This window comes from Drosophila ficusphila, unplaced genomic scaffold (assembly GCF_018152265.1).
Source record: "Drosophila ficusphila isolate 14025-0441.05 unplaced genomic scaffold, ASM1815226v1 contig_636, whole genome shotgun sequence".
NCBI classification, from domain to species: Eukaryota; Metazoa; Arthropoda; class Insecta; order Diptera; family Drosophilidae; genus Drosophila; species Drosophila ficusphila.
In genome coordinates, this window is record NW_025064569.1 from 138,565 (window position 1) to 152,202 (window position 13,638).

The window sequence follows — 13,638 nt, forward strand, 5'->3', positions numbered from 1 at the left end:
CCAGTGCTGTAAAACAACTTCGCGCAGGCGAGCCATTCCGTTGTTTAGGGCTGCAAACACATGGAAGACCGCGAAATTTAAATAAAACACCCGCTACTAAATTGAGGCATTCCTTGTGAGAAAGTTTAATAATCTAAAAAGGAATAGCAAGAAATGTATTCCTTAGATGATTGAATAGCTGACTTGTTGCCTTTTGATCAGCTACTTTTCAGCTGTTTATACCTTTGGCTTTACAATTAAGACATCGTTTTTATATCTTTGCAGAGGGTACTATAATTTCAGTCAGAAGTTTGCAACGCAGTAAAGGAGACACCTCAGACCCCATAAAGTATATATGTACATATATTCTTTATCAGCATCATGATCTGAATCGAAATACGTCTGTCCATCTGTCCTCTTGTATGTTTCTACGCAAACTAGTCTCTCAGTTTTAAAGCTATCTTCTGAAACTTCCCCAAAAGTTGTGTAGTTAAGTAAGTAAGTATGGGATCACGCCGTTGTTTTTATCAGATCGACTTAATTTCTTCCATATGGAGTTTTCTAACTACTATTGCATTTCGAATTAAATTTGATCAAAATTGGATTCCTATATCAAATAGCTGCCATAGGAAAGATCGAAAAAAATATATATAAACCAGCAAACCCCGGCGAACTCCGTTTCGCCACCAGATGGCAACGTACCCTTCTAGTATTCACTGTACTACGACCTATGCTCCAATAACGTCGTCTTCCAAACATGACTTTATAATTTCTGTACAAAATTTACTCAGTTCTAGACTTATGTATAATTACCTACTGAGTTTGCAATGTACATATAAGCGAAAAAATCAAATTATAAAAACATTAAAGTCCGTTTAGGAGGAGTTCAATGACTAACACACATACAAAAGATTTTCCGTCACACAGGAACGCTGTCAAAATGTTACATAAAACGAAGCCATTACCAAAACCCCAAAAAACTTGACTTCACTTCAATACACCAAAATCACAAAAATTGAGTTAAAATGCTATGTTAGCGTGTGTTTGTCAGTGTGAAAAGGGTAGTAACTCACTTTATATGCGATTTTTGGTATGTCGAACAGGATTTAAGAGGATGAAAAATAGATGTTGGCCGATTCTCAGACCTGTATTGAGTAGGTCTCACAAAATTTCATGAGAATCGGTATAGCCGTTTCGGAGGAGTATGGTAACAAAAACTGTGACACGAAAATTTTCTATATATAGAGATAATGAAAATAAATGATAACGTCGTTGTTTATTATCAGACAATAAAGATTTTTGGAATCTAGAGTTTTTAACGACTCTTGAATTTGGAGTTAAATTTTATAAAAGTTGAACAACTATACAATAAGCTGTCAGGGGCGGGCGCAGGGGGGGTGTCCGGGGGGTCCGGACCCCCCCCCAAAATCTCAGACTTTTTCAAATTTCCTTATAGCACACGGCTTTTTAACCATAAAAACTAAAATTTTTGTGGTCGGATCCCCCCAAAGGAACAAATTTTTTGATCGGACCCCCCCCAAAATTTTTTCCTGCGTCCGCCCCTGTAAGCTGTCATATGGACAATAGTGGAAAATATGGAAGAAATAAAAGATTAATCGACAAGGCTTCGGTGTTGTTTAGCCTTTATGTATTCTGTTCGACATATTTGATTTTTCAAGGGTATATCAGCTTTGGCTTGCCGAAGCTAGCTTCTTTTCTTGTTATTCTTTAAAAAGGTATAATAAGTGTTAAAGGCATTTTTAACCATTATAAAGTATTTATCTATTTGATCAGCATCGTTCTTCTAGGATTTAGAATCAAAAGTTTTATTTCCCGATTAAGAAAAAATTCTTGTAGTTAACATTGTTAAATATCGGATCAACTGATTTTTAAAGGCTGGGATGCTTTAAGGTAGGTGTGCAAACTGTGACAAACGCCATTCGCTGCGTATTTATCACTAGATTCCAAATCATGCAACCAAAATCGTGTACCATAACAACTATGAAGGTGTGGCGATTTTTGAATAACGCCCTTTGCTGCGTGTTCTTAGAATTCAAATATAATATTCAAATGGTTATTAGATGAAATTGGATGGGTTAGCAAAGTGTAGAAAACTTGAATAACATAAAACCAAAATTTTAAATCACAATTCCAGATCTTTTAGTAGCCAAGACTTCGACTGATGATCCTGATTAGGAGTATACCATATTTACTTCTCACGAATATGGTAAAACCTTTAGAGAACTCTGTTGTTACTCAAGGCAAGCTTTTTAACAAGTTTTCCCGCAGACTTCAACATTAGTCTTCTAACCATTTTCTTTCCACCCAGATGTTCAACCAAACTGTCAACTTTTTGACGTGAGATGCAGGATATGCTAAGCGTGTCTTAAAGGAAGAAAACCTTCCAGTCTTATAAAGTACTACAAAGTTATCATTTACTACATTTTATTTTAGACTAGTTCTTTCCATTTCTTAGCAATCAATGCGTATCTAATAACTCTTTAATTTTTCAGAATTTCGAATGTATGTAAATGTAATTATTAGTAGGTTTTTTGACCGAGACGGTTATTTATATTATAAAATATTTTAAGGCTGTTTCTCACCTTGTGGGAAAAAAAACGATTTTTTTTGTTTTGGCTTTTCCCATAGATATATGTTTTAAAAATGTGATTAAAAAATTTCACATCAAAATTTAAAAAAATTACAAAAGGTTCAGGCCTTTACATGGTGCACATTTTGAGCACCGGTCATCTGAAGCCAAACTTTAAACGCGTTTTTCCTCAAAACCACGTTTTTGGACCTTAAATGTTCCTAATTGTTTCGTTTAACAAATGAGCTAGGATTATCCAAAAATATTGAAAACTGTTAATTTGAGAAAATAATTGGTGGAAAAAACGCGAAAATCGTAATTTTTTTCAAAAGCTAATAACTTTTTCAATTTTAATTTATTTTCTGATCCTAGTTCATTTTATGCACAGTACTGTACACTTTAAGAATCTTTTCGGTTTTTGTCTCACAAGGTGAGAAACTGCCTTAAATGTTCTTCATCTTAGCTTTTTGTGCGAAGCTTGTCAAGTATAATTGGATTGGGTAAGACGTTTTTTAGGTAAAACCCATGGTAAATCGAAATAAAAATTAAATTTTATTAATTCATTTTTTTCACGTTGCTGTCTGCCTATAAGAGTATCTTAAAGTTGGAGAACTTGGGAAAAGCGTTCTATATTGTACTGTGTAATTATTTTGCCTCTCTTAATTGTTAGATAATTAAATAAGCACACGCCTTAAAGTAAGCTGTGGAGAAGCTATAGCTGGATTGTCCACCTAAGCAGAACCATGTCCGGACTCAAGATAATACATTGCCTGCCAATTTTTATTATTTTCAATGGTCAGTAGCATTTTCAAATTTTTAACAAAATAACAGCTTATTTTTCCACTTAGCCTTTTGGTTTGCCGACTTAAAAACAGTATCCGAAACAGTTCACGATCGGCTGTGGCATGCTCTTTCTAGTGTAGGAATTATTGTTCAGTCCGGTGGAATGAGCATGGAAAAGATTGGAGAATCGTTGGCAAGTCTGCAACACGTACCAAAGGCTAAGCTACAGACTATCAAAACTTTGATGGGCCAATACGAGAAGGAAAACGGCGCTCCTGCCCAAAACAAAACGTGTAATGGCCTTATAATGTGTCGAGTTAAGGGTATTATTGGCTTTTCCAAAACAGTCCGAGTCTCAGTTCTTAAAAAAAAATTTAAATGATCAGAATTAAAAAAAAAACATTGTTGTATTAAATATTGAAAATGCTAAAGTTACCCAGTAGCAATCAATATATATGTTTTATAAAAATATATTCATTAGATACCACATCTTCACAGTGAAAAATATACAAAAACTTGACAAACAGCAAAGAATGCTAGCTTCGGCAGGCAGTGACGTTTTGATTTTTTCTGAAAAGGTATAAGAAAAGTCCTACGATCCCGGTCGTTGGTTCCGGACTACCCGGACCACCCCCCTGCGTCCGCAGACCTCAACATATAAAAAAATGCTTCACTGCATTATTAACGGTAAAACAACGTTGTTAGTCCTCTAACAATTTTCTTTCTACTCAGATGTTCGACCAAACTGTCCACTTTTTGAGGTGAGCTGCAGGATGCTAAGCGTGCCTTAAAGCCTGGAAACTTCCCAGTCTAATAAAGCACTACAAAGTTATTCAACATTTAATTTTACACTAATGCATATCTAATAACCCTTTAATTTTCAAGAATTTTACAGGTAAATGTAATTATTAGTAGGTTTTATGACCAAGACGGTTATTTATAATATAAAATATTTTTAATGTTCTTCATCTTGAGCTTGTTTTTTGTGCGCTGCTTGTCAAGTATAATTGGATTGAGTAAGACAACGTTTTTTAGGTAAAACCCATGGTAAATCAAAATAAATCTTAAATTCTATTAATTCACATAGTTTTTTTTCTACATATGTACGGGTATTTAGATTTGTTTTACAAGTTACGTTGCTGTTTTCACCTTGCTGTCTGCCTATTAGAGTATCTTAAAGTTGGAGAACTTGAGAAAAGCGTTCTATATTGTACTGTATAATTATTTTGCGTCTCTTAATTGTTAGATAATTATATAAGCACACGCCTTAAAGTAAGCGGTGGAATAGCTATATCCGATCCGGATCCGAAACAGTTCACGATCGGATGTGGCATGCTCTTGGTAGTGTAGGAATAATGGTTCAGGGCGGTGGAATGAGCATGGAAAAGATTGGAGAATCGTTGGCGAGTCTGCAACACGTACCAAAGGCTAAGCTACAGACTATCAAAAATTTGATGGGTCAATACGAGAAGGGTCAATAAGACGGTGCCCAAAACAACACGTGTATGAATGGCTTTATAATGTGTCAAATAAGGGTATTTTTGGCTTTTCCAAAACAGTCCAAGCCTCGGTTCATAAAAAAAAATTAAGCGCCATAGACTATGTGCGTTACACAATCCATTGCATTTTTCCATACATCAATTCAATATATTTCAATATATATTGAAAAGCATGTATCAGGTAAAAGGAGTGACCTGCAACTCCATTGACTAAATATGATCTTGATGAGGATCATCGGAGTTCAAACGCAGCGCAAGATTATTAAACAATTTGTTGATATTTCTTGAAGCTTGGAAAAATACCATTAAGTTGAAGTATTATCTAACGTTTACTGCAGTCGGTAAAATCGAAAATTTGTTCAGGGAGTTTAAACTGTGCTTTCGGTCACTTTGACCAGTAGACTTTTTGTGTTTAGATGTCCTGCAGGACATCTCCGGACGCCCGCCCAGCGGGAAAAAACCTGTGGAAAATATGCTATTTTCCAGTGGTTTCTTCATACAAGCGGAATGTGGAAAATCCCCTTTACCCCTTACAAATCTGCCGTCTCTCCTTTCAAAATACACGGGGGTGACACACAAAAGTAAGGGGTAAAGGGAAAAATCCAGTGGACCCAAAGCTGCTCAATGCAGGACAAAATCCACTGGACCTACAGCTGCTAAATGCAGGACAAAATCCAGTGGACCTACAGCTGCTGAATGCAGGGCAAAATCCACTGGACCTACAGCTGCTAAATGCAGGACAAAATCCAGTGGATCTCTAACTGCTGAATGCAGGGCAAAATCCACTGGTTTTTGGCCTTCCCGCTTTACAGAATTTCCACAATAAAAAATAATACTTTTTAATTTGGTATATGCATTTATTAATCTATTTACAGTCCAAGGGCCTTTATCATAAGTATTGTTGTATGTTATTATTTGCCTTAGTGAACGGTGAACACAGATCATCTTGATATTGGGGAAGACTGTAATTGTCGTTTCTGAGTGACTCTGAAAATAAAAACCATAATACATTAATATATTACATATTAACACAAATAATAAAAATATAAAAAGTAATGGGAAAATTATAGAAATTTAGAAAAGTAAGTAATAAACATAGTAAAAAGCATGGGAACACAGGGCTGTTGAAACTTATTAAAAATTTAGCGAGTACTTACAAATGCTTCTGGATTGGCTTCGGCATCGGAGTCCAAATGGCCGAGTTCTTCAAATGACGAAATCGGAATGTCCGCTTGCGCACGTTCAGTTTTGCCGTTAATATTAACACAAGGGCCAGAATCTTTGAAGTCGAATCTATTACAAATTCTAAAAAAAACATTGTTTGATCTTGTAAAATTGAAAAATAAATTTAAATAAAAAACTTACTTACTTGACAACCGCCTCTGGTGGCTTATATATAGTTTTAGTAAAAATGCCTATGCTCACCATATCCGTTACGCTGAAATAAGGAAATACAAACAAAAATATTTATGTTATAACTTACCTTTATCTTGTTTTTTAAGATTAACACAACTTTTTTCACTTTTTACACTTTTTGCACGAAATTTTATACTGATGTGACCGTGTATCATAACAACATTCCGAAGAAAGACAATAATTAGTCACAACTTCGTTGTAACTTATGGTCATATTCAGAAACCCACCCCATTTAGCGGTCCGAAATTATTTACCCCTTCCCAACGCCTGCCAAAAGAAGTAGATTTTCAACTATCCCTACCCCTACGCCTGCTAAAAGAAGGAGGTTTTCCACTCAAATAAAAAACCTACTTCTCACTTTCCCGCTGGGCGCGCTTGATTACGTATACATACACACGAGTACATACATGCAGCCGAGCCGTCTGCATGGCGTTGACCCGTGCAGCGATGTTACGGGCTAATACCTCCATGTGAGCAGGACCACGTGCGCTCCTCTCTCTCTCTCTTGGCCTTTCTAACGGTGTTTGGGGGTGGCTGGGTGGTCTTTCGAGTGGTTTGGCGAGGCCGTGCTCGGGGTTGCTCTAATTCCACGGCCGCATCCGAGACTGTTCCTGGTTGTTGCTGCTGTGCACCCGTAAAATTGATTGCGGCGAAAGCTGGAAAGCTGCACGTTATGCTCGTGGCCTGACTTGCTATCTCTGGTCTGGTCTGTTTCCGTCGGATGCCAGGATGCTAGGAAGCACAGGAGCTGGCGTTCTCCACTGTGTGCCTGCGTGGGAGGTGCAGTGGCACTGGGAGGGAGATGCGAGGGCTTCGCTGGTTTTCTAGACAACAATGTGATTTTTTGTCGATTCCCTCGCTGCCCTTCGTTCCTTTTCTCATTTACTGCATTTTTTTTTAAAAGCTATCCCATGGATCAATTAATGTATTTTGAAACCACAATAAGCTAGACTTTTACAAGGCAGTTTCAGCGACCTATCAAACCTTGCATTTCAATGTGAGCAATACCTTCTTCTAAAATATTTTATATTTCATTTAGTTCTCTTAGAACATTTTCCCTTTTTTTGATTTAAGGGTTTTAAAAAAAATTTAAGTTATATTTTAAGAATATAGGGCAAGTAATAAAAAATTGTTTTATATTTCCCTTGTATATGAATGAATTGAGTGTAATGTCACAAAATTTTTGAGTTCTCAAAATTTAATAGTAAATGCAACAATTATTTTTGTTTCTATGTTTGAATGTACTGTACTCCACCAATTGTGCTCGAAACCTTGTTTAACGCGTTTAATCACTGACTCTTTTGGCTCATCTTTTGCTGCCTTCACAGATTACAAGCTTATAAGTGGTATTTTCCCCAAACTCTCTGCATATGTGAATCGCTATTGTAGTCCTAGCCTCACTAGGCGTATGCAGAAACTCAAAATTAGCAGGCGGCTATCAATCCTGTACTTTGCTACGCCGGCCCACGCTCCAAATTGGATGGACAAGTGCCACAATTCACATCATCAAGATTGCGTGGATCTCGTACTCACATACTCGAGCATATCCCATAACCCATAACACTCATCGCATTTCCCATATGCAGCCCACCTTTTTGGCCACTGCTAATTCGCATGTCATGCTGACGATGTCGGCGGCGGTGGAGGCCTGGGAGCGGGGAATTAACCCTTTTGCTGAGCCCCTCTGTGCCTGTCTGTGTGCTCAGCAATGTGTCTATAAAAAACAATGATGGACATTGGGATCTTGGGCATAGAATAATAGTACATCAAAAATTTTACAGCAACGAAATAAAATCATTTACGCAACAAAAAGACCCAAAAATAAATGGCAAGAAAGGAGTAAAGAAAACGAAATATGCTGCCTAGTATGAAGTGACACTGGAATGCTCTTTAGAGATTCTTCTAATCAAAATCCGGAAAGTAACTCGTCAAATCCGTCTAGTTAAATTTTGTTGGGTAAATTCAAAAAACAAATCGAAACTAGTTTTGAAATGTAAATACTAAAAAAAATAAAAAAGCCTTATCTGTATTCCATTATACTTTTTTTGCGAATAACACAAACTAGACCCTCTTCGTATTGCATGTTAGGGTATATCAAGACTATAGGAGGACAACGATAAGCGGATGTAGCACGCTTATCCTTTTACACACTCCCACTCTCGCAGAAGGACAGCTGGGCATTGGGTTTTATTTTTGCCTTATTATTTTTACTTTATTTAAACCACACAAAATACTTAAGACGATTTTGTGTTTTGTGGCCCAAGACGTATTGCCCATGGCCAGCACCAAAAAGAAAAGTGTGCAAAGAACTGGGAGCGAGTGCTAAAAGTTTTCACCAAAGAGGTGGGCGGAACTGGAGGCTAAGACGAACTGAAAGGGTAATGTGCAACATGTCCAAGCGGTTTGTGCGGCTGTCCCTCCTCAGTTTGAAGCTCCAGGCGTTTGCATATGCAAAATAAGACTTACTCTATACCTTTTGCGAAAGACATTTGTCTCAGACAATTGAATCGGGCTCTTTGATGACAGGAGATGCTCACAAACTGGACATCAATAATAGACACATGTCGCACAATTCTTTTGTAAAGACGCTTCCATTTCGACTCGGCTCCGCTGGCAGAATTTATGACAGCTCCACTCCACTTCAGTACACTCACGTGAACCCATCCTTGGACAATGCTTAAGCATTGTGGAATATGCGACAGCATACAAATTGAGGATTTTTATTTTCATTACGGTTTTTATGATTTACATTTTTATTTGCCGCTCGCTTTGTTCTGTAAACTGTTTTTGGCACTTTTTTTTGATGTTATTTGCTTATCATCTTTTTTGAGCCCCCTTTTTTACTCGCTTTTCTGCTCTGCAAATAGTGTGGAAGCACTTAATTGCTTTAATTGTTAACGTTTTTTCTTTTTTGTTTGGTATTACTTCCATTAAAAGAATTTACTTTGGCTTACAAGGATTTTGTTTTGACGCTCCTATTTGTTTAGTTTCAGTAAGCTTGGCATGTTATTTCCTTGCATTTGGTGTAGTTTCGGGGCTTTTAAACGGCCTTTTAGTTTACTTTGTAGTTTTTTAGCTTAAAGATATAATAATATATAATTATCCCAATCCCAAATATCTTGACCTCCATCTGGACAGAAGGCCTGAAACGCATAAGAGGTTCGTGAACTTAGAAGATGTCAAATTATTGGATAATCATAAGATCCTAAAAGATGACACTTTTTTTTAACATTTATTTCGCTGCATATTCATTATTCTATCTGCTTATTTTTTATGGTTTTTCAGATATCGATATTCAAATGAACAGAAATGATGGTGATTGTAGATTTGCAAGTTTGCGTGGCACAAATTTAGTAGAACTTAACAAACTACTACTACTACAAATAACTTTATCCTACTTGTTTAATTTTATTTTCTTCCTGTAAGAAAGGTCTCGACGAACATGTGAAAGGTTAGACTTATATAGCTAGATCGATGTGCTTTAGGTTTCTTTCTGCCTGGTTCATACTTAATGACTAAGTTTTGGATGCAGGATATCCTTTTATCCTACGAGTTATTAGCACAAGACAGAAAGCTGGCTTCCCTTGAAACTAGGTTTATTACACATACGTGCAATTTCGACTCAAAAAGGTATGTTAAAAACAGAATTTAAGTCGATTTTCTTATTCATGTTCAAATATTTCGCATACCCCTGCAAAGGGTAATTAATAATTTCATTTTGCCATAGAAAGTATCATATTATCGAATCTATGTAAAACAGGATAGAACAAGAAAGGAAGCTAGCTTCGGCAAGCCGAAGCTTATATACCCTTGCAGTCATCAAATATTTCGAACAGAATACACAAAGGCTCAACAACATCGAAGCAACGACGACTTTTCTATTAATTTTCATTGTTCATATGGCAGCTTTATGATATAGTCGTCCGATTTTGATGAAATTTTATTTGTTATTCAAGAGTCGTTAGATGATAAGAAAAAACGATGTTATCATTTTATTTCCGTTAATTCTATATAGATTTTTCGATCTTTCCTATGGCAGCTATATGATATAACATAGTTGTCCGATTTTTATGAAATGAAAATATGAACCAAGGCTAGTTAAAAAACTTGATACTCAAAAAATCATAGTCGTGTGATGAAAAACAATGACGTTATCAATTAATTTCCATTAATTCTATATATATTTTTTGATCTCTCCTATGTCAGCTATATGATAGAGTTATCCGATTTCGATAAAATGTAACCCGAAATTCAATAGTAACTAGAAAACGCCATGTGGAAGAAATCAAGTCGATCTGATCAAAAACAATGGAGTTATCCTATATAGTCGCCCGATCCGTCCCGTTCCGACTTATATACTGCGTGCAATAACTACACACCTTTTGGGAAAGTTTCAGCAAGATAGCTTTAAAACTGAGAGACTAGTTTGGGCAGAAACGGACAGGAGGACAGACGGACAGACGTACAGACGTATTTCGATTCAGATGGTGATGCTGATCAAGAATATATATACTTTATGGGGTCTAAGGTGTCTCCTTCACTGCGTTGCAAACTTCTGGCCAAAATTATAATACTCTTTGCTCTGCAAGGGTATAAAAATAGCTTCGGCGAGCCATACGTTATAAGGGTATATATCATCACAATTGTTTAGCATAATGTTCCATTAATTTAATAAAAAGATTTTTCGATCTATATGGTATAATTAACTATATTGGCTGCGGCTTGCGAAACTCTTCCAAGTATTGGAATGAGGTTAGAAAAAAATCAAAAGTCCAAAAATGTATTGTTATATATTGTTATTACATTTAATCAGCTAAATTAGCATTATGTTTTCCAATATTTTTTTGTTGATTCTACCCCTTAAATCCGTAATACAAATTTTAATGTTGAAAAGGCCCTCTCTATAGACTTCTGTGTGTCAGTAACGGCATAAGCAATATACGAGAGATTTTTTAAGATTTCACAACGGTAGACATCCTGAAACTTGATAACCAGGGCTAACAGAGTTATGTTCTTAAAAACGTAAAAATATGTATGGATTTATGGACGAAAAAATAGAGAAATATGGACGAAACATGGACGAAAAAGTTGACAAATATGGAATAAAATGGATAAATATGGATAAATATAGGTAGTATAGACGAAAAAAGGGATAAATATAGGTAAAAAAATGGATAAACGTAGACGATTATATCGATCATATTAACTTTTTATGACAATGGACAATTAGAAATCGCTACAAACAAACGTGCGCCGTTTGTCTCAAAGATCATTGCGGAACAATATGACATGTTGTGTCAGATTAGTAAAAACAAAACTACGGCGTTTGTCACTCAATATGTGTTTATATGATGAAAATGAACGCTCAATTAGTAAAGTATAAGGAAAACGACAGAAATTTCATAATATTTGAGGCAAAAAATTCTTTCTATAGGTTTTCAGACACTTTAATGCTCAAAATATGGATTTATTCAAGTGATTGTGCAAAATATGGATTTATAGGAAAAAAGGCGAAAATATGGAAATAAATATTTTTTCATTTAAAAACATAACTCTGTTAGCCCTGTTGATAACATATTATTTCATTTTGATGTCACCAAAGGGCTTAATGGTTCAAATGATTTCTTAGACCTTCTATGTTAGTATCAAATTTGCTTAATTGATGTTCATTTCCATTAAGAACAGAACTTGTGCTTTGAACAGAGGTGTTCATTTCGACTTATCATTAAAGACAAGCCTTTGTCTTTGATATATTTCACCTAAATGTGCTTTAGCTTAATTTTTTTGTCCTTTTGTTAAAATTTTTATCTAGGATCAAGAAAAACAGACAATTTTATATGAACTTCATTAAATATGTTTCATCGCTTTTCCAAACATTTTAAGGAAGCTAAACTATATTCAGATAACGATTTTGAGGTCTTAGAGCGTAGAGAAAGCCTGCAAGGGTATAAATATTCCAATGAGTTTCAGAACCCTGAATACAACAGACAGATTTTTATGAACTTCATTCTTAATTCCATCGTATCCCGTTAATATTTTGATTCCGATCTGGCCCGCTCTTTGTACACACTGAATGCATGAATTTTGACTGCAATATTTAAATCGACTAAGATGGTTATGCTGATCAAGAACATGCAAGGGTATAAAAATCTGCAATGATCTTTAATTTCTGACGCTTAATTTCATTAGTGATGAATCTGATTATTTTAATTTAATTAAGATCTTAAATTTATTAAACAAAAATTTCCTTAATTGATAGAATTCTTTACTACTTTATCTTAACCTAGTCAATATTTCGAAAACAAAAGAACCTAATATCCACCGATATCCATATTATCGTTTATTTTAAGGGCGTCATTACATACATTGATATCGATGTAAAAAGGTTTATTTATTAAGGTTTGAAGATTACCAATCTGGATCCCTAATTACCAACTTATAAAAAATGATCCATTACAATACCTGTAACTTTTATAGTTTTTTTTAGATTTCTCTGCAAACCTTCACAACCTTCGTTTCACCATTTTACAAACCTTATCTGTTCCTGGGTCCTTACTGTTTACAACCCTTACTCATTGAGCGAAATAATATTCTGGTATGATATTTGTTGAGATGAAATAGGGCGAAGGAAGCACTATATTCCTGATCAGGATCTGATCGACTTTGGTCTGTCCTTTTGTCCGTCCAAAACTAAGAGGTACCATATTGAGATTAAACGTTTACATTACAGCATTTTTGGTAAACATTTTTAATTTAAATAATGAATAGCAATAGCAATTAAATCTGACATATATGTTATTAGCCCCTTCACCGTTCGATGGAAATGAGGTAATTTCTAACAGAAAAATCCAAAGAATCTAAAACTTAAATGTTGTTTTTAACAACTTTGCCAGATATATTAATACATTAAAACGAAACTTACGTTGTTCGCTGGATTAAAAATTAAGCAATTATTTAATACATTACAGTTAAGAAACAACCTTAAATGAGCTATTTTCTTTGTCAAAAACAGGAAGAAAGCTGGCTTTGGCGAGACAAAGATTATATACCCTTACAGTCATCACAAATCTATAGTAACATTATTATGTCCTGTTGTTTTCTATTTTTAGGCATCAGCTATAAAGTGTAAGGTTCTTCTTAAGTTTTGCACATTATCCATTAATTATTTCATTTCTGTAGGAGCTATACGATAAATAAGTTTGCTTTTTATTCATGTCTATATCGTTTCCAATGTAAACAAACAGTATACGTTTCTTAAGTGCTCCGCTGAAAATTGCTTTATTTCCATTCCACGCTAAACGGTTTAATATGACAGTCTCAATTATGCATGTAATTATAATTATTACGATTAAAATAAATATATTATTCTTG

General features: G+C 35.2%; 1 protein-coding gene and 1 long non-coding RNA gene across 2 annotated transcripts; both read left to right on the forward strand.

Annotated features, from left to right (window-relative positions):
- Positions 1 to 3,241: 3,241 nt before the first annotated feature.
- LOC108088106 lies at positions 3,242 to 3,883 on the forward strand. Its single transcript, XM_017185758.1, has 2 exons — positions 3,242 to 3,364; positions 3,418 to 3,883. The coding sequence occupies exons 1-2, from the start codon at positions 3,313 to 3,315 to the stop codon at positions 3,732 to 3,734; spliced, it is 369 nt and encodes a 122-aa protein (XP_017041247.1). The 5' UTR covers positions 3,242 to 3,312; the 3' UTR covers positions 3,735 to 3,883.
- Positions 3,884 to 7,451: 3,568 nt separating this feature from the next.
- LOC108088107 lies at positions 7,452 to 8,296 on the forward strand. Its single transcript, XR_001771204.2, has 2 exons — positions 7,452 to 7,792; positions 7,854 to 8,296. It is a non-coding gene; the product is annotated as an uncharacterized LOC108088107 (long non-coding RNA).
- Positions 8,297 to 13,638: the final 5,342 nt, after the last annotated feature.

What these genes read in the sequence shown, in the direction of transcription:
- LOC108088106 (XM_017185758.1), top strand. Translation starts at nt 3,313, where the DNA reads ATGTCCGGACTCAAGATAATACATTGCCTGCCAATTTTTATTATTTTC. An exon ending in AATTTTTATTATTTTCAATG is followed by an intron (nt 3,365 to 3,417) that starts GTCAGTAGCATT and finishes TTTTCCACTTAG; the next exon opens with CCTTTTGGTTTGCCGACTTA.